Source organism: Muscardinus avellanarius, assembly GCF_963383645.1.
Source record: "Muscardinus avellanarius genome assembly, chromosome: 1".
Taxonomy (NCBI): Eukaryota; Metazoa; Chordata; class Mammalia; order Rodentia; family Gliridae; genus Muscardinus; species Muscardinus avellanarius.
This window is the reverse complement of record NC_137786.1, coordinates 81,946,482-81,973,114: the sequence shown is the minus strand read 5'-3', so window position 1 is coordinate 81,973,114 and position 26,633 is coordinate 81,946,482. Positions and strand designations below refer to the sequence as shown.

Here is a 26,633-nt window from a genome sequence, read left to right as displayed (position 1 = left end):
TATTTTGCCCTGCCCTGTGGAGCCTGAGTATTACATGCAGATATATTTCTCCAGCTAAACTGTATTTTCTAGATTGTCAGAATCATCAAGAATCTGGAAAGAATTTGAGAATAACAGAATTCTAATGTCAAAATGTTTACAGCAAGTGTTATGTATGTAAGATATACAGTCTACATAGTATATGGTCAAAGGATAGGTACGTTAGCCAAATATTAAGAGACAGCCTGACTTCCTGTGATACTGAGGGTTGGAGGAGGTTGGAGGAAATTATTCAGTTGAAAGGACCTTCAGCAAAGAAAGCCATTTTGTTTAACCTGGCAATTCCCAAATTTATTTGAGGATAGAATTCCCTTTTTACATAAGGAAACTTTTCAGCATGCTTTGGAAATGCTGGCCGAAAGAAAGCAGACACTTCAGCTCTCGTCCTGACTTAGACATTAATCAACATTTTTATTCATTCAACAAACATGTATTGAGTGATTACTTTGTGCCCTGTACCATTCAAGATGCTGGGGATATATTCAAGGAACACAAGAGACAAAGACCTCTGTCTTTGCAGAGCTTATATTCTAGAGGAGGAAGAAAGCCCATAAACATAGTAAGTAACTATTACAAGTCAACGAGTGTCTTAGGCAGCATGGAGCAAGGCTACGGGGGCTAGGAATACAGGGATTGCAATTTAAAATATGAGCATAGCTTTAAGCAAGTCAAACCTTGAGCACTGTCAAAGAAGAGCGCTGCCATTTAAACCATTTGTAATATCCACAAAATAACAAAGCATTTAAACAAATGGAGGGAAGCTCTGCCGGTCCTGTTTTTAACCTAGCCTATACCTCTATCCAGTAGGCAGAGTATTTGACGCAAGGGGAGAAGGCCTCAGCAGCGAAGGCTCCAGCTGCCTCAAATCAGCTGCCGCTGTGCACGTAGGCAAAAGTTGCAGTGATGCGCATGTTTCACTTCTGCCTAGATCCTTATGTAAATAGCAGGTCTGTGACTTGATGTCGAAATGACCTTTCAGACAATATTCCACTGCCACATGCCAGAGCTTGTATCTCAGAATAATTAGAAGCCTTGACTTACGCATCTTGGTATATACAGTGTTTATGTTAATTATAAATGTCTGAAAGTTTCCTGAAACTTTGTAGCTTTTTATCCAAGACAGACTGGAGTTTGGGAAGAGAGTTGTAGATTGTGGTCCTAAGCCTTAGATTTTCAGTCTCTCATTTTCGAAATGAAAATTAAAATCTACTTTTCCAGTTAGCCAGACATGGTGACATGTTTTTATGTCCTTCATTTTGAGTAAGAAACTGTTTGGAATCACACAATCTTTTTTTTTTTTTTTTTTTTTTTTTGGCAGTATTGGAGATTCAACACAGGACTGCTCTACCTCTGAGCTATACCCCTCACTCTTTTTTTTTTTTTTTATTTTGAGTCAAGGTCTAACAAAGTTGCCCAGGCTGGCCTCAAACTTTTGATCCTCTAGTCAAACGTCCTTAGTATTTGAGACTATAGGTATGCTACCACTATGCCCCACTCACAATCTTTAATTCATTTAAAATAATACTTTAAGGCCGGGCGTGGTGGCACACGCTTGTAATCCCCGCGCTTGGGAGGTGGAGACAAGAGAATTGTGCAGGTTCGAAGCCAGCCGTGCATGCTGGCTTAGGAGACCCTGTTTCTAAATAAAAATATAAAATAGGTCTGGGAGTGTAGCCCGGAGGTAGAAGGGCTTCCAGGAACCCCAGTACCACCAAAAAATTAAAAAAAAAATACTTTATTCATAAGGTCCAAATTAGCTAATGCTATTTATGTCAGTATCTAAATGTACCCTCAAGAATGAAGTGCATATACAAAGTAGCATTATGTTTATAACTGATAATTCAGCCTAGCACTTGGGGGCCCCCTGCATGAAAGCAAAGGACGCAGTCAATGGAAAGAGCAGTTTGTATGTGACAATTAGGGCAGGTGGAGAAGAGGGGGTTTCATAACCAAAGTAGGGAATCTCAGAGTGGACCAGAAAGAGCCTGTGGTCTGTTGAAGGCCACACCTGGGTCGGTCTGAGACCTCATCTAACAGAGCATTTCAGAAAGCTAGAGTTCAGAGAAACATGGAGATACATGGCTCCTCTGTGATATATGTAGGAACCTACTCCACAGCTTGTCTAGATAGTCTTTTCTTAAATGGTTATGAAGCATTTTCTTAAGAACTAGTCTTCAAGTTTGTAGAATATAGGAAGAGGGAAGGGAATGGTTTGGGTGGGCTAGGATCAGCTTTTGAGGATTGGGCTAACTACCATAGGAAATCAATTGTAAAGTCTTATTTAGAAATAATCTTAGAAGAACATCCCTTGGTGAGATAGCAGCTTCTCAATTTTAATTATAAGTAATTTAAGCTTTTCTGACTCACTTGAAATTTTTGTGTGTGTGGTACTGGGGATTGAACCCAGGGGCATTGTATCTCCAAGCTATACCCACAGCCCTACTTTATTTTTATTTTGAAACAGGTTCTCACTCGGCTGATGAGAGTCTTGTACTTGCTGAGGCTGTTACTGAACCTGCCATCCTTCTGTCTCAGGCTCCCAAGTACTGGGTTTTTAAGCTTGCATCCCCAGCTTACTTGAAACATGAAGCTAAATAAATTAAGTTTTATGATTTCTATTCAGAGGAAACTGAAAAGCAAGTAAATATCCATAAGCCATATTTAAGGAATCTTTAGCCATTCTATGGTTCATATACACTTATATTTGCTTTTCAATTTCCTCTCATTGGAGGCTATAGAACTAGAATAAGTGTCTCTAATAAGGTAAAATGACCCCTTTCATTTAAAGCAAAAGAATGCTTTTATTTTATTAAAGACACTGTTTTTCCTTCTTTATAAACTTTCTTTTCTTGTTCTTTATTAATTTGTCTACAAGTCATTGAAATCAGAATGCTGACTTCTAAGAAACTGAACTTTCTTTTTTTCTTTCTTTTTATTATTGTTTTACTTTATACACCAAGCCCTTTTTATTTTATTTTTTTTTATTTTGAAACAAGACCTTGCTAAATTGCTGAGACTGGCCTCCAACCTACTATCCTCCTGTCCCTCAATCTCTAAAGTACTGGGACTAAAGGCATGTACCACTATGATTGTCTGACCTACCTCTGTTCCTAATGCAGAATTTCTCAACCTGGCCTTTCTGACATTGTGGACTAGGTTGTTCTGTGTCATGAGGGCAGTGCTGTGCACTGTAGGGTGTTAGGAAGTAGTTCTGACCTTCCACTAGATGCCAACAGCACCTTCCCAGACTAAATGTCCCCTTTAGCACCAGTGACAATAAAAATAATAATAAATGAAAATGTAAGATAGGGTAGCTCACTGGTAGAGCATCCCTGAGTTCAATTGCCTCTTGTTGAGAAACACTGTTCTAGAAATGTAACACAAGTTTTAAAACAGTTCAGTGAGAATATAGCGTGGGTTATGTGTATTTTAAAAGAAAAAATTTTGTTTTAATCTGATTATTTTCTATTATGGTCATGATCATATTTTTAAACTACTTTAACTTTTTTTTATTTATGAGGTGTGGGGGGGGGGCATTCTACCTCAGAGCTATACACCCAGCTCCTATTTTTTATTCTTTCTAGGAATGGAACCCAGGGGCATTTGACCTCTGAGCTACACCCCCTGCCCTATTTTTTATCCTTTATTTTGAAACCGGGTCTCACTGAGTTACAGAGGGCCTCACTAAGTAGCTGAAGCTGTTAGCGAATCGTGATCCTCAAGGTCTTAGCCTGCCAAATGCTGGGATTACAAGGGTGCGCCACCACACCCAGCTTTTATTCTTTATTTTGAAACAGTGTCTCACTGAGTTGCAAAGAGCCTCACTAAGTAACTGAGGCTGTCCACGAATCCATATGCTCCTGTCTCAGCCTCCCAAATACTAGGATTACAAGTGTGCACCACCACCCTGGCTCTCATGAGGCTTTGAAAGAATGGGGATATGCAAATTTTCTTTATCTACCATCAGGCCAGACCCTAATCCACTGAGGAGTGTACACAGTGATCACTTCATCTGATATGTATTTGTGATTGAACTCTCCAAATACATGGATTCTCATTTCATGCATGGTTATTAAAAATGGAATAAAAAAAGATTTAGGAACATAATTCTTTAACAAGTATAAATGTAGAACTGAAGACGTTTGGAACACTGGACAGTTTGGAGAATGAGAATAGAACTTACCTAATATCAAGGTTTGTTAAGACCTTTTCTGTAATGCTCTGTTTAATAGACAGACATCTGAGCTAATGGAATTATTAAGTTACTCTAGTAATTAAGTACATTTGTAAAAATTGAGTACGAACTCCAGTCATTCTCAAAAAATAAAAATTCTATGATTCTGCTCTTTAAAATTGCAACTTAGAATCTCCTGAACAGGGTATCTTGTGTACTCTGTTCGGTAGAGTGTTGCTGCATTCCCCAACCTGAGCTGCACAGAAGGAAAACAGTGGGCCTACACAAAAGCCCAAGTCTGATGTGCAGATGAGGCCCCTGTGAAAATCTCCCCAGCCAAGTGGGGAGGGAGCTCCATCCAGATGTCCACACCTTTCTTTCCTAGCAGTCCACTTTCTCTCCCAGGCCTTAGGAGGCTCTAGGCACTAACATGTACCCCTTCTCTGTCAGAAGAACTCTGCTCTTTCAGGAAAACAAAGGCAGACATAAGGAATGCTGTTACAGCAGCACGCAGATGGACTTGACGTTCCCTTATATTTAGCGCACGCATTCCTCTGGCTCCTATTCTCCCCCATGGCTGTGGGATCAACAAGCTGCCAGTGTGGGTGCCAACTAGGCGTGGAGTTTGCACACCCACTAAGACAGCATGATGAGTACCTACAAAGTGTAATTTAAATATTGCTTCTAAAGTTGCAGCACTTTAGAACTAGGGAAATTGTGGCAATTAAAGAGTAACTATAGAGTCCCCAAAAGATAGTATTTATAGGTAATAGATGTAGGACTTGTTGCTCTAGGAATTGGGACTAATTTAAAATAGGGAGTCAAAAATAGCTTAAATTCATGGATAATGGAGATTTTATGGCTTACTATTGTTAAATAATTTACATGGTGTCGTAAGAAAAGATACATGTTCGAAAGTGGCTCAACAAGATGATTTTACTTTTTGCAGAAAGGGATACTGCCACCACCAGTACAGTCTGGTGCACAGAACGAAATGGTGGAAAACTGCGAGGTCTTTTATTCCCAACACGAGGCTCCTGTGCTGTGTTCCTGTTGGCTAGAGCCTAGCCACACAGTCTTTACACCATTGGCTAAAGGCAGTCCAGGGGAATATCTTGGCACTTGCAATTTTCAGGAAATTCCAGCTTTGCAAAGAATATAAACTCACACAGGTTATAAAATGGTAGTTTTACGAAAGAGAGCATAAGTCAAATCATGCCTTTGATAGATAAGATCTAATTATGTTCTCACATTATGTATTGATCACTGTCTTTGGTGAAAACTTGGCCTTTCTGGCTCAGCATGAGTCTTCCAAATCTCCTTTGAAAAGGGGTTCTTTGCTTCATTTTTCTCCTTGCTCACCCATTTCCTCAACAAAATGTTGATTGTACATCTACATACACTGCACCTTGTCTCCACACTGTGTTGGAGAGGTGGGGTTGGAGAGGGCAGCTCCAAGCCTTTCCTGTAGGTCAAGGTCTGTGCCTCTCTAGCTTAAGTCAGAGGTTTCAGGGTATCCTCAAGTCAGGAGTCATGTATGTTTGTGCTTACCAGAAGTCATGAGTTGTCATATAAATAGTAGCCAGTTAGCTTTGCTTCTTCATCTTACAGTAGTGGAAAGGATAGATTTTAGGAGCAGAATGAGTATTATAAAAACATTTTCCCTCCCTGCTCATCTACTAAATTACTAAGACTTTGTGTTTGGAGGTTGGAGGGTGGAAAGTCATATTTTATATACCTGCCAATGGTCCCTCTAATCATCACCTAACTCCATGGCAGTCTCTGAAGACACAGGGAATAAAAGTTCCAGGTGCTGAGAGGGGTGGAGCAATTGAAGGGCAAAGAGAAGATCCCAACCTGTTCACATAGTTTCACTGGGAACGTGCTTGATACAAGGACTCATTCAACTAGAGAAACCCTGTCCCTTCGCTTATAGGGCTTCCCACCTAGTAGGAAACCAGACCTTGAGCAAAAGACCACAGAAAATAACATCCACAGGTTCCACAGTGTTGCCTAGGGCTCAGCCTGGGCGTGGCTTACAGAATCTCCTGGTAGACTGCTGACCCTGTTGTATAAACTTTAGGATGAATCAGGGAATCGTTGGGCTGGGAGAAACACCCCAGCTATATTTTGCCTGTGAATATAACTCTGACATTAAGCTTCTGCTTCTTTAAAAATACTACTTGGAAAAGCAAGAATTAAAAGAAAATATGTTTCTATTAAGAAAGTGAAAGATTGTGATATGGACTCTATCTCAGAGATCATTTAAATATCCAGAAACCATTATGTAGGGGAGTATACCAGAATAAAACTTGTGTAGTTCCAAGGAGAATAGAGCTCTTTAGCAAATTCACTAGTAAGACTGCATGTGAACTGTAATCTTTTGCTAGTTTGAAATGAAGAGGAACCTCTTATAAGTTAATTACTGAGCAGAAATGATTACTGACACTTAGGAGTAGAAATAGAAATTAAAATGTGGTAAGTTATAGGCATGATTGTCAGACTCCTTGAATTAATTATTTGGTCATTTAAATGCTATAAAGATATATATCAAGGGGGTTATAAAATGATTCACTTGAAAAACCAGCTAAGTCAATCATTAGATCTTCTCTACCAAATTTATAATTTGAGATGTTTCTCTCCCTCCTCCCTTTTTAGCTTATCAAAATTCCCAAAAGCGATCCCCTCAATGAAGTACATAACTTTAACTTCTATTTGTCAAATGTGGGCAAAGACAACCCTCAGGGCAGCTTTGACTGCATCCAGCAAACATTCTCCAGGTGAGTATTTTTCAAGGTATGCTGAAGGAGAAAATTTTATTTAAGAGAGTTTCTTAAAAATAAAACATATGCATTAGTCTCCAGAACTACTTATAGAATTCAATTGCAGAGCTTATTTATTTGAAAACTATTTAGCACCTTCTATATAGCTGAAGCCATATTTGTCACTGATATATAATCACAAAAATTCTAAGATTCTTGTCCAGAAAAGAATGGCTTATAAAATACAGAAAACATGTTACCTATAAAATAAGGAGCTTGTAAATTAAAGACAACTTTAAAGATTTTTTAAAAGTTTTATTCATTTCATTAAAAAAAATATCTTACACTGTACTTAAGGCTTACATCCATGGTTTTGGAGGAAGATAAAATAAACATCTTGCATGCCTTCTTCCTCTTTCCCTCTTCAAGCCCTGTTTTAAGGTAGATCTTTTAAAATCTTCATTTCACAGCAGCTTGGAAACTAGACCTTACCTCCAGTTTAACAATTACTTCTGCTTAAAAAAAAAAAAAAAAAAAAAAAAAAAAAAAAAAGATGGGAGGGGAGGCAAAAGACAAGAATACACATCCACCCCAGGGTACCATGGATCCCTTATCTACTTAGATTCCCTGGAAACAATATGCCACTTGTTTCAATTTGCTTTGCTTTGGTTGTTTCTGATTAAATAATGGGCCCTTGAGTAGGGGGAGTTTGTTTAGTCCTTTGATAGAGACAAGGGAAGTTGGAGGCTCTAGTTTCCTCAGGGTACAAGGCTTTGACTTTTGGTCTAAAGTAGTAGATGAGTCCATCTTTGAGGTTCATGTGTGCAGTGCTTGAAACTGTGTAAACACTTGCTATGCATGGAGAAAGGAAGGGAAGCTGTGGTTTAATCAGGAACTAGCAGCAGAGATACAAAATAAGATACATCACTGAAAGAGTTCTAAATTTCTTCCATTTAAGTGACTAATTTTTCTTTGTTTTACCTTAACCTACTGCTTTCCCTGAGTATATATTAATTTTGCTTTCTGAAAACTACCTGTCATAAAAATACTTTTGGTATTAATTGCACATATTATAATAGATTATATAGCCTTTTCTATACTGTTTACTCCAATAGCCACTGGTGGATATTTATATTTCAATTGTTTAAAAAAATCAATAAAATTTTAAAGTTCATTGTTCATTTACAATGACCATATTTTACCATCTCAATAGCCACATGTGGCTGGGTGTGGTGGCACATGCTTGTAATCCCAGCATTTGGGAAGCTGAGACCAGAGGATCGACTGGCCATCCTCAGCTACTTAGTGAGGGAGGCCTTTTGCAACTCAGTGAAACCCTGTTTCAAAATAAAGAATAAAAAATAGGGCTGGGGGTATAGCTTAGAGGTAGAATGCCCCTGGTTTCTATCCCCAGTACTGAAAAAATAAAGCCACATGTAGTTATTGTAGTGGACAGCACAGATGGTATAAAACATTTATACCATCACAGAAAGTTCTGTTGGACAGTGCTGAAATAGGCTGTCGAATCACCAAGTATAAGAGTCCTTAGTGATTACGACGGTCAACCACTTCATTTAACCAGGTGAGTTATCCATTTACGTAGCTGCTTGGTTAGTGACTGGACAAAAGGAAAACTGAGTTGTCTTAATTCTCGGTCCTGTGTTCTTTACACACCACAGACCACCCTAGTCCCTTATGGTGCCATTGCCTGTGATACTTGTATTGACATCAGATTGACCTTCCCCTTCAGAACCTAATTAAGGAATTAATCCCCTCTTCAAAACCAAGTTATGTCATCATAAGTCATATAATTTCACCCTTACATCATAAATATCCTGTGTGTTTATTTCTACCCTAGTTCTTTGGAGAAAGACTTAAGGTCAGTTACAAAACTATCTATGATGTTGCAAGAGAACAAAAACAGATGTTGTATGAAAAGGGGGCAAATGCATTAGAATCCCTCTAGAGATCCAGCTACCTTATAAAATGTGGTATGGTTATGTATAAATTGAAATATGCCACTGTGAAAACAAAAACACCCGACTTTTAGTTCTCCAAATGGCAAGCAAACTTTTGCATAATATGGTTTTATCCTTTCTATTCGATTTAGTTTTTATTTTTCCCTGGGTCTCATATCTCCTGTAATGGGGCAAGCTCCTCAAGGGCAGGCCTCGGTAGGTCCTGCCTCAAGTTTCCTAGTGCTAGCTGGGTTCAAAATCAATGCTCAGTAAAAAAAAAAAAAAAAAAAAAAGGCTCAACAAATATGGATTAACTAGCTCCTTTTTTCCTATCATTTTTAAGCCTTCCAAGCCTCATTTTCTTCACTTATAAAAGAGAGAAAATCTCATAGTCAAAGTTACCTTTCAAAAGTCCCGTAGATCAACTTATCACAAGTTTCGTGAAAACATATAAATTGGGAGGGAGTAGTGCCCACTCAAGTGTGGGAAATAATGAATTAAGCCAGAGAAAGATGAAGGAACATTTATACACATATGTTCAACTTGAAAATATCTCAGTTGAGAAAGGAGGAGTGAAAAATTATACTAGAGAGAAGCTTCAGGCCTGCAAGGACCGGCACCTTTCTGTTTTTATAAAAGACCTGTTTCTTGATCTTGAGTAGTACAAGCAGTAGATTCATCATGATTGGTATTAGGTTCCCCTACTTTTAGTATATGAATTATGTAATAAGTGATATGGAGATCTGTTTAAATACAAACTTCTGCCTCCAGACCTTTACCATACTGCAGTTATTTCTTCCCACCCTCCTCCCTCCATCCTGCTTCCCCTGAGAGTTAAACCTCCTTGTCCTCTCTTCCACTGGTTTTTTTAGCATTCTGATATGCAACCTCTCCCTTACATGTACTTCTTAATCCAAAATCTGGCTTCAGCCCCACCCTTTATCCAACCTGTTCCCCCATGAGGATGTGACCTCCTTGGCCCTAAAGCCAGTGGATACCTACAGATTCTTTATTATTCTGGACCGTCACCAGCATTTCACACTGACCATTTCCTGCAGTTTTAAAGCACTGTCTTTCACTGGCTTCCATGATGATATTTCGCTGGTTTCCTCCTACTTCTTTGTCCCTTTTCAATCCTACATGGTCCTTCCTTCCAATTGCCCAAATATTAATGCTTTTCACAGTTGGTTTCCTCTGGAGACTCCTTTTCTCCTCCTCCTTTTAAAGGCACCATCTTCAACACTTAATTCATTTCTCTCTTCTAGTGTTAATGCTACCCTGCCCTTCTTTCTGAGTTCAGTGTCTCAATAAAGGGCAGCCGTATATACCTAGTAACCTGGCATTGTGTATAACTTTTCTCCCTCTCTCTGCCTGGTGTCTAATCACTGACTGAATCCTGTCAATTCTACATTCTAGCGCTGCCAGACTTTGCTTGCTCTTCCACCCACGTGCTGCCCTACCCGGGTTCAAGCCATCGCTTAATGCCTGTGCTCCTTCAGCAGTCTCCTTACTGGTCTCTCAGCTTTCTCCACTTGCATTCCTTCCGATCTGTTCTCGACCCAGATTTATGCGCCTATGATACAACTGAGATATTTTCTGTGTTTAGCCTCTGTTGTTCTTGGGAAAAAGTCCAAAATCCATTGCATGACCCTCAAAGCCCTGTGTGATCTATTTATCATTCTCTCTTCAGCCTCATCTCTGATCATCCTCTCCAGCTCTCTGTGGCCACAGTGAAAACCTTCTTGTTCACCCTGAGTTGTGTGCACTTTGGTTTATTCTCCAAAACACTCTTGCCACCACCACCACCCTTGTCCAGTCATCTTTCTAATCAGCTCCTGCATCACTTCTGGGAATTCCAAGCATGGTGCCTTTCCTGGTGGTCCCCTATTCCCTGGCATTCATCACACTGTGTCATAATTGCCAGTTTTCCAGTTTGTTCATCCTTTTCACCCATCAGACAGAGCTCCTTGGAGAAATCTGTCTGCCTAGTCCTTGTCACAGACTCTGTGCTTCTCATTGCCTGGCAGACAGTCCCTGCCTAGTAAACTTTGTGAGGTGAATGAACTGGTTTCTTTAAAAATAGCGTTGGCAAAGATAGTTATTAACAATGTACAAAATTTTTATCAACCCTTATTTCCTATATAAAAATTTAGTTTGGTACTGGGGGTGGAACCCAGAGGCTTTCTACCTCCGGGCTATACTCCCAGACCTTTTCTTTTTTATATTTTATATGGAAACAGGGTCTCACTAAGTTGCTGAGAGCCTCACTAAGTAGCTGAGGCTGGCTTCGAACCCATACGATCCTCCTGTCTCAGCCTCCCAAGCGCAGGGATTACAAGTATGCGCCACCATGCCCGGCTTCATAAAAATTTAGTTTGGAAATAGAGGATCAGAGCTCTGGTGTCATTTTCATTACATTTTTATTCCACTTTGTTTAAAGACTATGCCATTTTCTTTTAGATGGTGGCAGATAATTTTAGGCATAGTTGACTATTAAATGGAAGTAGAACTATAATGCTCATTAGGACTCTGGTCTTTATTCCAAATACTGATTGTTTTTAAAAAAAAAAAAATTGACAGATTTGGTCTTTGAGAGCTCATTTAACCCATTCTATTCAGAATATGAAAAAATGACATGAAATGAGGAACTTAAATGTTTTAAACAATTTTTACATTTAAAATGGTATTAGTTATTTTAGTGTTAAAAACTCATTTGGGCTGCTGGTATTAGGATAATACAATTCTCATTTGCCTTTATGGTGCAAAATGAGGGTCCTCTCTAACAAAGCCACTGTCTTACTTGACAGCTCTGGAGCCTCTCAGCTCAATTGCCTGGGATTTATACAAGATAAAATTACAGTGTGTGCAACAAATGACTCGTATCAGATGACACGAGAAAGAATGACCCAGGCTGAGGAGGAATCCCGCAACCGAAGCACAAAAGTTATCAAACCCGGTGGACCATATGTAGGTTTGTATAGATATCTTTCTTCCTCTTGCTGATTGATTGGAGTAATTCAAGATCGCTGTAGGTAAATACTGGTGATATTAACTTAATGAAAACACAGAAATTAGTTTTCAGAAACTTTTGCATAACATGGTAAAAATAAAAAAGGGTAATTTGTTTTCTGCAGACTGCTGGTAAATTGAAGAACAGATTTAAAGTATTATGACTTTCCTAAATCTTGAATACTCTGCTGCCTATTCATTACTATTTTATAATACTGGGATCTGGTCATGTTACCACATGAGCTTGTAACAGTGGTACAGTTGTGTTTTCTTTGTCATTGGATGATGTAATTTCTAAGATAGACAGTCTGATTCTTGTTTTGCACTTTTCTAGGGCAATTTTTACAGTAAAATCTGTTAGTCAAGTTTCTAATTTGATAGCCTCATGATTGCAGATTTTGATTATATTTTCAGAGGATCTTTGCACAACAAGGCATTTTTATTACGAAACTATAAAATGTGCTTATGGCAGAGCATTGCAGCAAAGCATTGGGGTGATGACTCTTTGGTACTGCAATTATGACCCTTGTCCTCATCCATCCATTAATTAAGAGCCTATCCCAACCCCATCATGTTTATCATTAGCTTATTGAAATATGCATCAGAATGAAGGAAAGTAAGACCAGACCAGCAAGATGAGTCTCTGCTTTATGAGCAGTGCCCTGAACAACATTGAGAAGTCAATTTACAGTGACTATTCACTGTAATAGGATGATCAGTAGTGAAGAGGAACTCTTTGAGTCCCTGGTCAATTTTATAACACAAGTCACTATAGTAAATGATGAAAGAATATTAATTTGGAAACTTAAATGCTTACAAAAATAGTCTCTTGAAAAGCCAGATCCCTTAATCAACATCTTTCCGGGGTTGGGATAATTCTGCTTTTGTATTTTCCCATAGCTGATCCAGCTACAATACATGCAGCTTTGAGAAGCTCCACCAGTGTCTTTAATAAATATTTCTTTGGAATAAAGCCAGTGCTCCTGGGACTTGGTGCTTAGCTTAGATACATTTAGTTTGGTTTAACAACAATTCATGGCTTCCCCCAGGTATTTGTACCCATGGGGCCTAGATCTCTGCCTAGTAAGTTACCAGCAGTGAAGATTTTTTCACCTTCCTTTTCCTACTGAGAGAGATAACAACTTCCAACCCACTTTCTTTCTGCTAAGTGACTTTTATTAGTTTTCTCTGCTGGTAGGCTAAATCTCAAATTATTTTGAAAATGCACAAAATCATTATAAATGCACCAATAAGAATATAAAGCATAAACAAATAAAACGCACAGAATCTGTCAAACTATGAATTATCTGGCTTTATTTCAAAGTATCATTTTAATCTGCCCAATGCAAATAATGAGACAAATTGATGTGTATATGGCAAGTAAAAAGACACAGACCATTCAAATGGCTTCCCTCTCCAATACAACTACTGAAAACTCTCACCTTGATTTATTCCAAAGCCAGAAAAATCTTTTAGCCATGATTTCTGGCTTTTCTGATGATATAATCAAAATCTGCAACCCATAAGGTCATCAAATCAGAAACTTGGCTAATATATTTTACTCTAATACTCGCCCTACAGAAGTATAAACAAGAGCCAGTGGCCCTGGAGCAGCCACTGTGTTGATGTTGCTTTTGTTTGTTTTGATGGATGGGATGAGATGTAAAACAAACTTTACAACACCCCAAAATCCCACAGGTTAGATACTTCCTACGAGTACCAGAAATTTTAGAACTTTCAGGGTTGTTCATAGGCATTACAAATAATTTATCAACATTTACAGACACAGGAAATTTAAGGTTATCAAAGCTTAAATCTGAACCAAATTCCATCTCCATCCTTCTAAAAGGGCTGTCTTCCCTCGGATCCCTGCAGTGATCTCTGCCAGCCAAGTGTCCTGTTCAGCGCTTTTTCCTTGGCTTTGTCTTTAGGGCCCCGGAGACTCACTGTCACAGCCGTGTTCTTCTCTAGTCTTAACATTGTTATTAACCTCCTTGTCCTTTTATTCACTAGGTCACATAACCCCAGATCCTTTTAACTTTTCTTAATATGGCCTGTATCCCAACCCTTTAATTATTTTTAGTGTTCCCCTCTGGACTGTCTCCAGTTCTTTACCTCAGAGTTCAGAACCGGAAATGCTGCTCTTAATAAAATGTGATCAATTCTGAAGACTCTAGTGTACTGTTTGAATTTTCTGTTGTCTGTTTTGATGTTTGTACTGTACTTTGTCGAGTTTTGATCTTTTTCTTTTAACCTTTTTTATTGCCAGCCCTTGACCAAGTTTCTTTCCCGCTAAGCAGCTCCGTTTCTATCTTGCTGTTTATTTTGGTTTCCCAAAAATGCCTGATTCATTTAGTTTTTAAAAATGTTAGTCAATCACTCTTTAATGCTAATATTACCTGGCACTTATTGAGTGCTTGTTGTATGCAAGGCATCGGTTAGCACTTTACGTGTTACTTACTCATCTGAATCTCATGATCACTCTGTAAAGGAGGTTATGATTACCTCTCCATTTTGTGTATCAAGTTGTCAGACTCAGCAAACGGCAAATGATATGTGCAAGGCCTCGTGACTGAGTTGTGTTCCCTTCTCAAAACAGCAAAAGATACCCCTGTAGTTGATAATTGACTATACCATATAAAATAACACCAAAAGCTCACCCACGCCTGCCTTGGTACCTGCAGAACAAGGTTCCTTTCAGCAGTGTCAGCCTGGGTGGAGGCAAATGAGAACAGTGCTGGCCCCGCTGTGGTGTGGTGGTGGCCTGGAGCCATGCCAGAACTCTGACAGCGGAACCAGGGCACACGGCCAGCTTCAGGGATGGAGCCTGGGGTCACCTGGCCTAGTCACCAGGAATTTGAGCTTCTGAACCTTTTTGTGAGCTTAAAAAAAAAAAACAAAAAAACTATTTAGCTATTTGCCCAGAGAGGAGAGAGATGCTTTAACCTAGAAAATATTACTGTTATTTTTTTCAGTAACATTTCCACTTCTAGCAATGACATTCATGTATAAGAAAAAAATCACTAATTACTATGGCTTTTAGTTTACTGGTATCTTCAGTCTGCTGATTGTCTCCTCCCTAAATTATGGGATTTTGCTGAATTGCAAATGCATATATTATATATAATCTATTATATACTATAATAGTGTATATGTATATACATACATACATACATACATACATATATACATACATACACACCCACACACTATTTAGGTATATAAAATAAGCCAGCAATGTAGAATCCAGAATTCTATTTCTAGTTTTCCAAACTTATACCCCTACTAGGCCTCCTTAATTTTTGGTGAGCTAGCACATATCTGAGTTACTGAACAAGTCATTGACCATCTTAATTTTCTCAAATATTAAAGAATATTTGAACTAGAAAATATCTAAGGTTATTTGTAGTTCTAAGTTCTAATATTTTGTACCTGTTGGATATGGATATATATATATATATATATATATATATATATATATATATCCTTTAAAAGTGACTGTGACTGCCAAATGGTGGGGCTAGATTTCCCGACAATGGATTATGATTGGATGGTGATGTGGCCCTAGCATCATCTTAGTTCTGCTGATGTCTTCAGCCCTGGGTCTGTTTGCCAGGCTTCTGGTCAGCTTCCATGGCTGCAGAAGGTGACTGTGGTTCTTCCCCCTCCCACCCCCATGGACTTCTTAGCATTTCCTTTTTAGATTATTTACTCAGAACCACTAGACCGAGGGATACATGCTTCTAGCTACCATATCAGACACATTAAATGGAGGCTCTGGAAGTGGACTTCTTGTTATGAAACAACGACTCAGATATAGTCCCAGATTACCCAGCCCTGTTGGTTCCACTGCTGCTGTTTATAAAAGAGCCCAGGGAATTGATTAGCAGTTGGGTCTGGGAAGAGAATTAGGTTTTCCCACAGGCTTTATTAAAAGGGCTTTTCTGAGGCAAATATTAAAAATAAAAATAAAGCTGTCCTGCCCACTTTAAACCTGACATTTTCCTGCGCTCGTGCTCTCCCGCTCTCGCGCACGCGCGCTCGCTCTCTCTCTCTCTCTCTCTCTCTCTCTCTCTCTCTCATCCCTTCTTTATATCACTAGAGTTTTTTTCATCTACATCCTGAATTTCCTTAAACCCAAGGTCTCCTTCCTGGCTGAGTAGCACAGAAGGAAGGAGAAGGCAGCAAGCAAGTGATGCTTCAGTATAATTCAGTGGTCCCTGGGGTAGGATGTTCTCTCAAGTATCTGGAAGAAATGGTTACTCCACAACTGGCTGTTCAAAAATTGAAGGGAGGGTATTAAGGCTGGGGGATTCAGAGGGAAATGAGAGCCTAACACGAGGCCCCGGGGAAGACCTCAACTCTGTCTGTTCCCTAACGAGACTAATTCTTATTAAACATTAAGAATATTTCTTTCTCAAGAGCAAAGTTAGCTTCCTCCTTTCTTTGTTTCCCCAACCCCTGCTTCTGGGAAAATAAGGGTAAACCCAGCAGACATTGGAGTCTTTCTGAGACTGAGAGTCAGAGATAAGCAAAAGTCCAGGGGAGTCAGGGACCCTGGATACAGTGGCAGAGCTTTCTCATTTTATTTGTATTTGCCATGCTAGCTTGAATTCACTCCAAGTGACCAGTCAGCTGGGTTTGGAAAAGTGAGTTAAACAGATTTATTTCTTTTCTTTTCTCTCATTCTTTCTTTTTCTCTCTCTCTTTTGTAAGACTTGGCTAATGTGGAATTTTTAGTTTTTCCTACATTTTTATGGCCCTCATTCTATTTTTTTTTCACAAATTCCAATCAAATTCTCAAAAATGAGTAACCTTGATGCTATGATAACTAAGAAATGGGAGATTAGATTTGCATTTTTCACTTTAGAGATGTCAAATGTCCACACAGACTCTGGCAGCCTGGCCATGGGAGAAAATTCAGAGTGTTGATTTCTGATTCTTGGCATATTTGCTGTCTTTCTGTCATTCACTCAGTAATCACATACTGGTTCATAATCCGGTGGAGGAAGCAACCACATTCCTGCCCTCTTGGAGCTCCGACTCTAACATGAAGCAACAGCAAAACTTTTAGGCATTTTTTTAAAAAACCTTTCCCACAGAAAAGTATAAGTGAGAGAATTTGTAATTACAGGACCTCCCATAAACTAAGTGAGCACTCTGCCATTTGAGCATATCCTGCTGAGAGCCTCAGAAATCTCATCTGTGAAATGGGGACAATGTTCATCTTTCAGATTACGGTGACAACTAATAGTACAATGTGTGTGAAGGTCTTAGCATAGATCCACCTATCTCTAACTCATGAAAAATACAGAAACAGACCTATCTTCAAAACTCTAGGTTTATTAGATTGTTTTTCTTACAACTAAGCAGTATCTCTTTAGTGCTGAGTTCCTATGTTGTATAGTAGTTTGATATTTATAGTTGGTTATGTCCAAATAGTAAAAAATCATAGCAGCCCACAGAAATTTCCTGAGAGTCAGTCCATGACACAAACTAGCGACTGACTAAAAAGTTTGAGACTGTAGGCGAGATTCACAGGTGAACATGAAAATTATTTTCCATTATGTATTTTATCTTTTTCTCCTTAACTTGAAGTAGGGAGAAAGGACATGGGAATTTCAGCATGGACAAAATTCAGCAAAGCTCCTGCCCCAGTAGGCCAGTTCACCCCACACCACAACCCATGGAAATTGCTTTTCTTTATCCATTGTTTTGGGTCGCTAGTCTTGTTCCTACTACAATTGCCCCATATCACATGTGGATACTAGTCCTTCTCCCTCTCTCACCAGAAAGCATAGAGTCGGGCTTCTTGTGTATAAAATGAGCTAAAAGATCCTACCTCATGAATCATAAAATGAGGGTCTTAGCCATGTCAGGCTATTTTCTGTTCTTTCAGCCAGGGATTGTTTCTGGGGTCACCGGTGATCAGCCATGTCTGGATAGCTTCACATACACGCATAGTATCTAGGTCACTTCAGCCTCTACTTTTCTAGAAGTAGCCACTTGCCAAGTGTTCAGTCCAAGCAGAAAATGGGTTACCCAGATGAATGGCAGCGGCCCGTGCAGGAGCAGTTGAAGGCCTCCTTTGTGTCATTTTCCATTCCTCTAACCACCACCCGTTCCTCTAGTCCCAGCTCCACACAGGGGGGATCTGTTCGTCTACCTCTCTCAGATTGTTTTGTCAGTTGGTCAGTTGGTATGATTTATTAGTTGGTTTTGTTTTTGGACTCCTTCATTATGGCCTGTAGAAAGGAATATCACTAATAGATCCTTGCAGATCTTGATTTCCCAACGTGAGGCTTCTGGATCTATGAAATTATTAAAGTAATACCCAGGTTAGCCAAAAGTGTGCTTTTAGTGAGACCTGACAGATATTCCTCACGTTTCACCATGTTTGCCATGTTCATGTCTGCTTTTCAGAAATTTCACAGGTGAGCATGGAAATTATTTTACATTTAATGTGGAAAATAAGTTACAATCTCAAAATTTCTAAGCTGTTGTTAGTATGTGTCACTAGTTATTATTCATGTGTAATCAAGTGGTCAAATGTACCCATAATACATATTTGTTCCAAGAAATTATTTAGTCAGAAGTCCTAATTTCAGGCCATTTATTTAAAATATTTTCTAGTATTAATAACTAATAGATGGCCTACTTTCAGGCTATCTATCTAAAATAGTTCACATGGCACTTTAAGTAAAAGATTGAAATAAAATGGCCTTTATTCTCACCAGAAATTTTTTAAAAAAGCGCCTAAATCAAAGTTGTGGAAACTGAGGGGGTCATTGCATTATAAGCAGCAAATGTGTAACTGTTGTCTCCACTGGACTTTAGGGAAAAGAGTGCAGATTCGGAAGGCGCCCCAAGCCATCCCAGATGCAGCGCCCGAGAGGAAGAGGTCAACCCCCATGAACCCAGCAAACACAATTCGAAAGGCGCACAGCAGTAGCAGTGTCTCTCAGCGGCCCTACAAGGACAGGGTGATTCACTTACTGGCACTCAAGGCCTACAAGAAACCCGAGCTGCTGGCTCGGCTGCAAAAAGATGGCGTCAATCAAAAGGACAAGAACTCCCTAGGAGCAATTCTGCAGCAGGTGAGGACAGCGGGACGGCAAGGTCCTTCTGCTTCCCCTTTCATTGAGAAGTTCATCTAAGGAGGCCTCTAGATGTCTTCATCATCATTATTATTGTCACAGAGAAATTTCAGAGTTATTTGACCAATGACGTGAAATACAACTCCTAAATATTCAATTAAATCTTCCTTTTTAGGCCTTTAATTGAAAGCCAGTTGAAAGGTGGCCATTATCTTCATGGGTGCTAAGCAAAGTTTGCCATAAGATTCTATTATGAAGCAGGCAAGAGCTTTTTGTTGTCTGCTTTTAATCTTGAATCACCTAAACTTTTTTCCACTGGTTTATATAGGAAAAGTTGTGCAGTGTGTGATATTGGTCTTTGATTGGCAAAGGTCAGGATATTTTGACCTACTAGATACTTTAGAACGTCTCTTGCTTTGCATACTCCTTGCTGCCCTCACTACTCTCTGCCTTCTACCACTGGGTGTGCCAAGATCAGTCATTCGTCTGCATTAAACAATATGAATGTGTTAGGTATTAGCTGAGATCAGAAACCTTATAATCAGAAGCTTAAGTATAAAAGCAGGCCATTCTTAGCTGGGTGTGGTGGCCCACGCTTACAATCCCAGTAATTGGGAGGCTGAGACAGGAAGATCGCAGGTTCACAGCCAGTTTCAGCTACTTAGCCAGACCCTGTTTCAAAACAAAGAATCAAAAGTAGGGCTAGGGGTGTAACTTGGAGGTAGAACACCCCTGGATTCAATTCCCAGTACCGCCAAAAAAAAAAAATATGAAGGCCTTTCTTTTCATTAAGGTCAATACTTTGTCAGACTATAGCTTCCTATATTTTTCATACTGATTTCAGATGAGAAATGTTAATTAGCATTCAGATCCACCATAAATGGTGGTCTAGCTCTTTGTTTTTTCTGAAGCAATAACATTTCCAAATTTGTTCCTTAATTTAAAATCCCACAGGTTTTTATCTGTAGGATTTTTATAAAGAAATAATACTTCTTAGCTAGGCTTGGTGATACACACCTGTACTACCAGTACTAGGGAGGCTGAGACTGGAGGATCACAGGTTCAAGGTCAACCTTAGGAACTTAGCACGGCCCTCAGCAACTTAGTAACAACCTGTTTCAAAGTGAAAAAAGAGCTGGGGATGTAGCTCAGAAGTAGAACATCACTAGGTTCAATCCCCAGTACCAAAAAATAAAAAATAAAAATAAAATATAACACTTCTAAGTGTTTTTTTTATTATTTCTCATATTCAGCACATAAAACTAAATGTTGCAGAAGAGTAAAACATTTGCTCCATTTTAGGACTGCATAGTCCCCAACACCTCTCCCATTCTCAAGGATCTTTATTAGAGCCATTGAAAATAATTTAAATCTGTATGTCACATAGCAGTTTTAAGAGTTCAAATGAAAGGATGAAAGGGGAAAAAAAGAGATTGGGGTGTGCATGTGTTCAGTCTTACATCTGGGAAAATAAGGAGAGTCAAGTTATATTTCACAAAATATGTGGTACTTGTATCTCCAAAAAGAATATGATGGAGGGGACTGATGGCAGAGGTGGTTCTCATAGAGGCTGTTGAGACGCAGCAGTAGTTATGTGACTCGTGTGTAGTAGAGGTATTTAAAACTGTGCATGTACTTGATCCCTGAGCAAGTTGAACATGAGAGTTATTAGTGTTGATAGTTTGGGAGAATCTAGCATATACGCTCATCCTTGCCTGGGCCAATATTGTTTAAAGCCCTTGAGTGATTCTAATGTGGGCTAAAAAAAAAAAAAAAACCATTGCCCTCGTGAAAACATAGTTTCAGTGGATAGGGAGGGTCAACTATACTTAATAAGCCGAGTTGAATAAAGGAATATTAAGATTGAGCCAAATATCCAAATGTTAAGCTTAGGACGAACATTATTCATCTTTATCTAGTTGATTTTCTGATTTTTAAAATTCATTTTTCCCCAGGAAAACAGTGATACTAAGAAAAAGATAGCTTTATAAATATACCAGTTGAGCAAGTATTAATAACAGTATTAAATCAAATTTCCTAGTACGTGATAAGCATTTGGGGGGTGGCAGTTATTGGGGATTGAATCCAGAGACATTCTACCTCAAAGATATGCCCCCAGGCTTTTTAAAATTATTTTTAACTTTTTTGTTTTGAAAAACTGGTTCTCACTAGGTTGCCGAGAATCTTGAATCTTGCTAAGTTGCTGAGGCTGTCCTTGATCCTGTAACTCTCCTGTCTTAGCCTGCTGAGTACTGGGATTACAGGCATGCACCAGCATGCTTGGCTGCATGTTAAGCATTTTTAAATTTAGGCACAGTCTTTCAAGTTTTACTGGGAGCAACAGCTTGGTTCAGTTCAAAAACCTATTGCTTTGGCTCAAATAATACAGGGTGCTGAAAACTATTAGTAACAAATCAACATATATCCCTATTGACAGGCAGAGCAGGATTGGTCATTTAGGTAACTTGTTTGCCAGCTAGTTTGTCTGGGACAGACCAGTCATTTTTTGAATGATGCATGTATTTTGATCTCTCTTTTTTTCTCACCTACTTTTAGTCAGTTTTATTAGAGCACAAGTCATTTTATGTTATTTGCCAGGAAAGGAATATATGAGGATTGAATGAGATCTCTGGTGTGAAGAGCGTAGGACAGAGCCGGGCAGAATAGATGCTCCAACATGGTAGATGTTATTTGCCCTTGGTTCCACATCTACCAGTTCAACCAGCTGGTGGTCCAAAATATTCAAAATAAAATTACACATGTGCTGAACACGTGCACATTTTTTTCTTGCCATTATGTCCTAAACAATACAATATCTCAACTATGTATGTGCATAGCATTTAAACTTTATATATCGTAAGTAACCTGGAGAACATTTATAGTATATGGGAAGGGTCTTCAATCTGCCATTTTACGTAAGGGATTTAAGCATCTGAGTATTTTCATATCCACAGGGATCTTGTAACCAAACCCCTATGAATCCTGAGGGATACATATACCTGTCTACCAGACATTGTTCTAATGCTGATATGCCAAAGTGACCTCGACAGATGGTCCCTGCCCTCCTGGAGTATATTCATGAGATAGTTTGGAGAGGAGCTGGGGGAGAAAGACCCTGCTTTGCAAGGGGTATTCAGGCAGCTCTTTCATAGGCAGTTACATTTGAGCTGAAATGGTGAGCCGGAAGCATGATGAGGCAGCACTCCTGGAAGGCTTGAGGAAGAGAAGGTTTGATGTGTTAGGGTAGAAGAGGTAGAGGCCAGATCCCAGAGGACCTTACCCACATTGGGAAAGGAGTTTAGATTTTATTTATAGAAAGCTAGGAAATTACTGTAGAGTTTTAAGCAAAAATATGCTATATTCTGATTTATACTTTAAACAAGACCACTCAGACTTCTGTGGCAAGAATGACCCAGGGGGCCAAAGAGAGAGATGACGTTAAGTGACCCTACAGCAGAAATTCAGGTGTGGTGAATACCAGGCATGGCGCACACTAGTAGTCTCAATACTTAGGAGGCTGAGAAAGGAGGATTGAAGGTTTACAGCCAAGCTGTTTACTGAGGCCCTCCACAACTTAGTGAGACTGTCTCAAAATAAAGAAGAAAAAATAGGGCTGGGGTATAGCTCAGAGGTAGAATGCCCTTGGGTTCAATCCACGGTATCAAAAAAAATTTTTTTTTGAAAAAAAGTAGGAAATCCAGATGTGAAGTGTTGGTGACGTGACCTGGTGGGAACAGCAGAAATACTTTATCATATTAGAGATAAACTTTGTGAAAAGACTTGCTGAATGGCTGGGTGTGAGGACAGGTTAGGGAAATAAAGGGATCTGAGATTCTGTCTGGGTGTTTGGCCTGAGCAACTGAATAGATAGATACTGAGCCACCACTGAGATGGGAAGGGATGGAAAAGGAACAGACATAAGAGTGGTGGGCAGAAATTCTGCCTTATCTGGATTCTCGTTGGAAGATGCCCGTACCACATATCTGAATGGAAATGATGCCAATAAGCAATTGATCGAGTGTCTGGTGTTGAGAGAACAATTGGGACTAGAGCCATAAGTTTAGGAATTAGCATCATTTTAGATTGGTCATTGAAAGTCTCAGAGTTGAAGAGTCATCTTAGAAGGAGATAAGGATAATGAAGAAAGCAAGGCAAAAGATAGACACTGAAAACTACCATGCAGAGGATTGAGCAAAGGAAACTTAGAAGGAAAGGCCCTGAGGGAGGAGGTGGAAGCCAGGAGAATGTCCTCACACAGAAGCCAAAGAAGGGAGTGCCACCAAGATGGGGTATTAGTGTGTGTACTGCCGGAGGAAGAGAAAAATCAAAGGGCCATTGTATTTTTGCCACTTCAAAAAATCTGATTGTATCCCATATTAATTTTCAAATTTGGACTTTAAGATAAGCCTATTGCCGGGCGTGGTGGCGCACACTTGTAATCCCAGCATCTGCGAGGCTGAGACCGGAAGATCGTGGTTCACGGACAGCCTCAGCTACTTAGTGAGGCCCTCTGCAACTCAGAGGCCCAGTTTCAAAATAAAGAATAAAAATATAAGGCAGGGGGTGTAGCTCAGAGGTAGAATGCCCCTGGGTTCCATTCCCAGAATCGCAAAAAAAAAAAAAGATAAGCCTATTAATTTCTACTTTATACATTTGATATTAATGTTCAGCTGAGCTGTGGAGAAGCATAAATATAAATTACTAACAGGCAGGAATGTCTTTCCTAGCCTTAAAAATTACTTTTGGTTTGGTATCTCAACTCATACATTTGTGTAGTTAATGGATTATAGGCCTGGACGCTTTAGGAATTGTAGGGATAAAGAAAGATTATGCTTGAGATTATGTTTGGGGGTAAACCATTTGGCTAATAACAGTTACTTGGGGGCTTTTTTTAAGTTTTCTGTTTATTGGTGTGAGGGACTTTCAAGGACTTTGAGTTAAGTGGTTTTTCAGGATACCTGACAGATACAGGAGCAAGCTTGGTTATCAAAAATAAGAAATAAAAAAAGGAAGGAAGGAGACAGAATTAATCTTATCAGAAAATTGAGAATCTATAGTATTTCCAAAAACAATGTGTTGATGGCTGAAGGGAAAGTTTGTAACCCAACACTTGAACACTGTGTTCCACTTAATATCAGTAGTCAAGGATTTTTCTTGTGACTCAAAAATAGTAGCATTAATGGCAGGAAATAAATAATGGTATTGATAATATAACTGTTTTGAATTCCTTCAACTAGAAAAGAAAATAATTTAAAAAATTTTTCCTCAGCCAACATGGTGACCCATGCTTGTAATCCCAGTACTTAAGAGACTGAGACAGGAGGGTCACAGGTCCATGGCCAGGCTCAACAACCGAGTGAGGCCCTCCACAGCTTACTGAAACCCTGTGTCAGAATGAAGAATAAAATAGGTCTGGGGGTGTAACTGGGTAGAATGTCCCTGGGTTCAATTCCCACCTCACCCCACCCCACATACACAAACATACACACAAAATCTTCCTCTATTTTTTTCTAGCATGGAGTAATTACTTGTAAATTTGACAAATGTTGTAGCCATCCAAGAAAAAAACATTCAACTCTTCATATCACGTTTTAATTCTTTAAATGGTTTACCTTTTCAAAATGTAATTGAATGGCATTAATTGAGATCAAATATGTACAAAACTAGGCAGTCCCTTTAGTACCATTTGGTGTGATTATTTTCAATATAAATACTAAAGATCATTGGTTTTAGTCGGTAGAAATATCTAATGCTCTGTTTTTCACACCACTTTCCAGGTAGCTAATCTGAATCCTAAGGACCTCTCCTACACACTAAAGGATTATGTGTTCAAAGAGCTTCAACGAGACTGGCCAGGGTATAATGAAGCAGACAGACGGTTATTGGAGTCGGTGCTCTCTAGGTAAATTCTTTTGTCTTTTCTTAATTTTTTTTTTATGATACTGGGGATGGAATCCAGGGGCATTCTACCTTTGAGCTATGCCCCAGCCCTATTTTTTTATTCTTCATTTTGAAACAGGGTCTCACTGATTTGCAAAGGACTGATTTGCAAAGTGGCTGAGGCTGGCTGCAAACTGCAGTTCTCCTGTCTCAGCCTCCCAAATGCTGGGATTACAAACGTGTGCCACCACACCCGACTAGGTCTTTTGTTTTTTAATTTTAAAAGATGCTAATAAGTAATCATTTTAACTGCAATTATTTTAGAGTTGAAATGGGAAAGAGAAGCAAAGGTGAGCTTTCTATAATAAAAATTTTAAAGTTCTCTTTAATTACCTGGAACATGTGTGTCCTTTACAGAAAACTAAATTCATCTCAGAGTTCTGCCGGCACCAGCCGTTCAGAATCCCCTGTATGTTCTAGTAGAGATGCTGCATCATCTCCTCAGGTATGTCATAAAGCTACGAAATTATAGAACTGACATGGACCTCAGGGGCCAGCTCTTCCAGTCCTCTGGGGTACAAGCAAAGGAAATGAGGCCCAGAGAAGTCACACAGCTTTCCTGCCCATAGCCATGCAGATAGTTCATGGCCAAGCTCGGCCCAGGATCCCAGCCCAGAACTCTCCACTAAGCAGCTCTGTTTGTCAGATTACTTAATGCACACCTTGCTTTCCATTGTTAGAGTTTACATTTTGTTGTAAGATCATCTGTTTTCCAATTTGGTCACTAGAAGACATTTAGTCCCATATAATTCTCAGATTACATGGAAAATTCAAGATATATAATTTTGTGTGAAATATGTTCTAGAAAAATATTCTCAGGGAAAAATGCTTTTGCAAGAAGCAAATTTTTTTAAAAAAGGCATTTTCATATGTGTTTTCTTAAAACTCTTTTCAATGAATCTGAATCTGAATACTCCCAACTAGACTGCTTCAGTTCAGAGTTTCCTCCAAGAGATAGACCTATCCTGGAAAAGGTTCAGAGGTCCTGGGCAGTGCTACAGTTCAAGCTTGCTGTTCTTAGAGACCAGTCAGCCTTGAAATTCTCTGAGAGAGTTAGTGAGAGTTTCAGTGTCCCAGGCATTTTGGACAAACAGTGGGAGAGACCCAGCTCTGCTGACTCTCCCTTCCCTTTCTTTTTTTTTTCTCTCACTTTCTCTCTCCCTCTCTCTTTTTCTCTCCCCTACTCCTAGAAAAAAGTAGACAGATGTGTGGAAAAGAGTAACATATCCTGGGCAAAAGGTTATTCACTCATCATAAAATGTTAGAAACAACCCCCATTGTGGGGAATGCATAGGAACAAAAATGGAAAAAAAGTAATTCTATCCTTGCATTTATATTGTCTGTGGAAGCCTCAGTTTGAATGAGAGCTACTATAAAGCTTCTTCTGCTCTGATCAAATTACATACTGGGTGCTAAATTGAAAACAGAATAAATTGATGGTTTATTAACTATTATTTTCTTTCAAGCTAAAATGCAAGCTATAAATTATATTCAAACACAAATATGGACCTACATTTTATATTCTTTTAATGTTGAATTTCCCTTTTAACTTACATGCCATTATTGTTATCATTGGATTGAGCTAATATTAGCATGATTTTTAATGAGTACTTCTACATCATTTTAATGGACCAGTTACAAAGACTTACCTTCC

At 39.1% G+C, this 26,633-nt stretch overlaps 1 protein-coding gene across 1 annotated transcript in view; it reads left to right on the top strand.

Annotated features, from left to right (window-relative positions):
* The window catches only part of ELL2 (elongation factor for RNA polymerase II 2), a gene marked incomplete at both ends in the record, with an annotated part of 76,840 nt that overhangs the window by 39,203 nt on the left and 11,004 nt on the right, over positions 1–26,633 (top strand). The window contains 5 exons of the mRNA XM_080698320.1: positions 6,872–6,993; positions 11,741–11,904; positions 18,780–19,039; positions 24,817–24,941; positions 25,337–25,424. Of these exons, the coding sequence (XP_080554446.1) occupies positions 6,872–6,993; positions 11,741–11,904; positions 18,780–19,039; positions 24,817–24,941; positions 25,337–25,424 (759 nt within the window). The remainder of the gene's footprint in view (positions 1–6,871; positions 6,994–11,740; positions 11,905–18,779; positions 19,040–24,816; positions 24,942–25,336; positions 25,425–26,633) is intronic.